At 55.6% G+C, this 2,500-nt stretch overlaps 1 protein-coding gene across 1 annotated transcript; it reads left to right on the forward strand.

Annotated features, from left to right (window-relative positions):
* Window positions 1–164: 164 nt before the first annotated feature.
* On the forward strand, window positions 165–2,297 carry VDBG_03354 (1-phosphatidylinositol-4,5-bisphosphate phosphodiesterase; the record flags this gene model as incomplete). The annotated part of the gene is made up of 3 exons (XM_003007169.1): window positions 165–1,190; window positions 1,280–1,700; window positions 1,753–2,297. The coding sequence occupies 3 exons, from the start codon at window positions 165–167 to the stop codon at window positions 2,295–2,297; spliced, it is 1,992 nt and encodes a 663-aa protein (XP_003007215.1).
* Window positions 2,298–2,500: the final 203 nt, after the last annotated feature.

Below are 2,500 nucleotides of genomic sequence, written 5' to 3' on the forward strand. Positions count from 1 at the left end.
TTCCCCCGCCAGACTTTCCCATCGTCGGCACCGACTCCGATGATGACGCGGTTGATGAGCAAGACGAGCTCCGATCGCAAGTCGGCTTTGATGGCACACAAAGAGACTCGTCTTCAAACAGCACGACCGCCTCCGTTGCCGGCTCGAATGCACCTTCAAATACAATGGCTGGTCCTGTGATTCCTTTTCAGCTTCTCAAGGGTACTTGGATCCGCAAAGTGTCCAAGAAGAACCGGGGGAAGCGATTCATACTTCTTCTGGAGCCAGACGCCGCCAAGATCTCGTGGGACCGAGCTCGTCCTCACAAGGCCCTCTACATCGACGACATTAAAGAGATCAGGGTCGGCTCTGATATTCGACAATACCGACTCGACTTTGGCGTGCCAGAATCGGAAGAGCCCCGCTGGTTCTCTATTTTGTACGCCGTGCCCGACAAGTCCAAGAGCAAAATGATGCATCTCATTGCCGATGATGCCAGTGTCTTCTACAACTGGGTCACCACCCTAGAGGCCATTTCGAAGCATCGCCAGGATCTCATGTCCTCGCTCATGGCCTTCAATGACCGGGCGATCCGCGACTACTGGCGCACCGAGATGGCCAAGCAGTTCGCTGATAAGCCTCACTCCCCTGACGACGAAGATCTCAACTTTCAAGGCGTCCAGGACGTCTGTCGAAAATTGCACATCCATGCGTCGCCCAGCCAGCTTCGCGCAAAGTTCCATGCAGCTGACACCCCCAAGACCGGTCGCCTTAACTACTTTGAGTTTCAAACATTCGTCGGCTACATGAAGAGGAGAGACGATATTCGTCAAGTATACCTACAGACGGCGAGGGCTCCCGAGGCCGGCCTCTCGCTGAACGAGTTCTATGACTTCCTGCGCAATGTACAGGGGGAGGATGTTGATGCCGACCTCGCCGGATGGGAGGCATTGTATCTCAAGTTCACCCGCAAGTTCAAGCCCAAGGACGCGCCATCGGACAATTTTGGCATGAGTGATGCCGCCTTCGCTGCTTATCTCACTTCGACATACAACGTCCCCCTGGCCAAGGAGCCCAAGGAGTATACTCTGGATCGGCCCATGAACGAGTACCTTATCTCGAGCTCTCACAACACGTACCTCTTGGGAAGACAAGTGGCAGGGTTCTCTAGCGTTGAGGGCTATATCGCTGCCCTCGCACGAGGGCTGTCGGTGTGTCGAGGTCGACTGCTGGGATGGGAGCTGACGGCCAACCTACCGTAAACCACGGCCGGACGCTAACCTCATCTATCGGTTTCCAGGAAACCATGACGACCATCAACAAGTACGCGTTTGTCAAGACGCGTTACCCGCTCTGGATTTCTCTTGAGGTGCACTGCAACCCGCAACAGCAGGCTATCATGGCACGAATCATCAAGGAGACCTTTGGGGCCCGCCTCGTCACAGAACCCCTGGATCCTACAGCTGACAAGCTTCCTTCTCCTGAGGAGCTTAAGGAGCGTATCCTGATCAAGGTCAAGAAGCCCATGTCGAAGGAGGAGCCAAAACTCCCCGAACCCGGCCGCAGGCGTGGCAACAGCCTCACGTCGCCCTATGCGAAACCTGTTCAACTAGACAACAACGTCATCCCGTCTCAGTCGCTTCCGCAAAGCCCACTCCTCAGCCCAAGCAACTCGTCGCGCCGCCTGGTTAGCAAGAGCCGTGTCAACACCATCACTGAGGGTGAAGTCCAGGGACACCATGAGCAGCAGCACGAGCGATAACGACAGCGCAGGCGAGAGGGCACCATCGAAGCGGAATTCACCCAACAAGACGGTCAAGGTCCTCGGCGATCTTGGTGTCTACTGCGCGGGTGTCAAGTTTGGCGGGTTCGACACAGCTGACGCGAAGGAGTACAACCACATTTTTTCCTTCATGGAATCGAGCTTTGAAAAGCACAGCAGGCCCAAAGAGGCGAAGCAGGCCATGGACCGACACAACATGCGCTACCTGATGCGAGTTTACCCTGATCGATACCGATACCAGTCGACCAACTTTGATCCTCTAGTCTACTGGCGAAGGGGCGTGCAGATGGCCGCCATGAACTGGCAGACATTCGACTTGGGCATGCAACTCAACCAGGCCATGTTCGACAGCGGTACTGATCGGTCCGGATATGTCCTCAAGCCTAGCGAGCTTCGTGAAATCCAAGTGCTCCCTGAAGGCTGGTCCGGCAAACGCGAGCGCAAGGAGGTTACCTTCAGCATCGATGTCGTCTCCGCCCAGCAGCTGATGCGCCTAACGCATGGCTGCGTCCAAGACTGTGGACCCCTTTGTTGAGATTGAGGTCTTCCACGCCAACGATAAGAGGAACAAGAAAGAGACGGAACCCGCTCTTTCGGCAGTCTCAGACACGCCACTTAAGTACCGCACCGGCGTGATCCCCGAGAACGGTTTCAACCCCGTCTTCGATGCCAATGCAACTTCAAGGTGGACGACTAAGTACCCAGATCTCATCTTTGTCGATGTCTGTCAAGCTGTCG

This window comes from Verticillium alfalfae, genomic scaffold (assembly GCF_000150825.1).
Source record: "Verticillium alfalfae VaMs.102 supercont1.3 genomic scaffold, whole genome shotgun sequence".
NCBI lineage: Eukaryota > Fungi > Ascomycota > Sordariomycetes > Glomerellales > Plectosphaerellaceae > Verticillium > Verticillium alfalfae.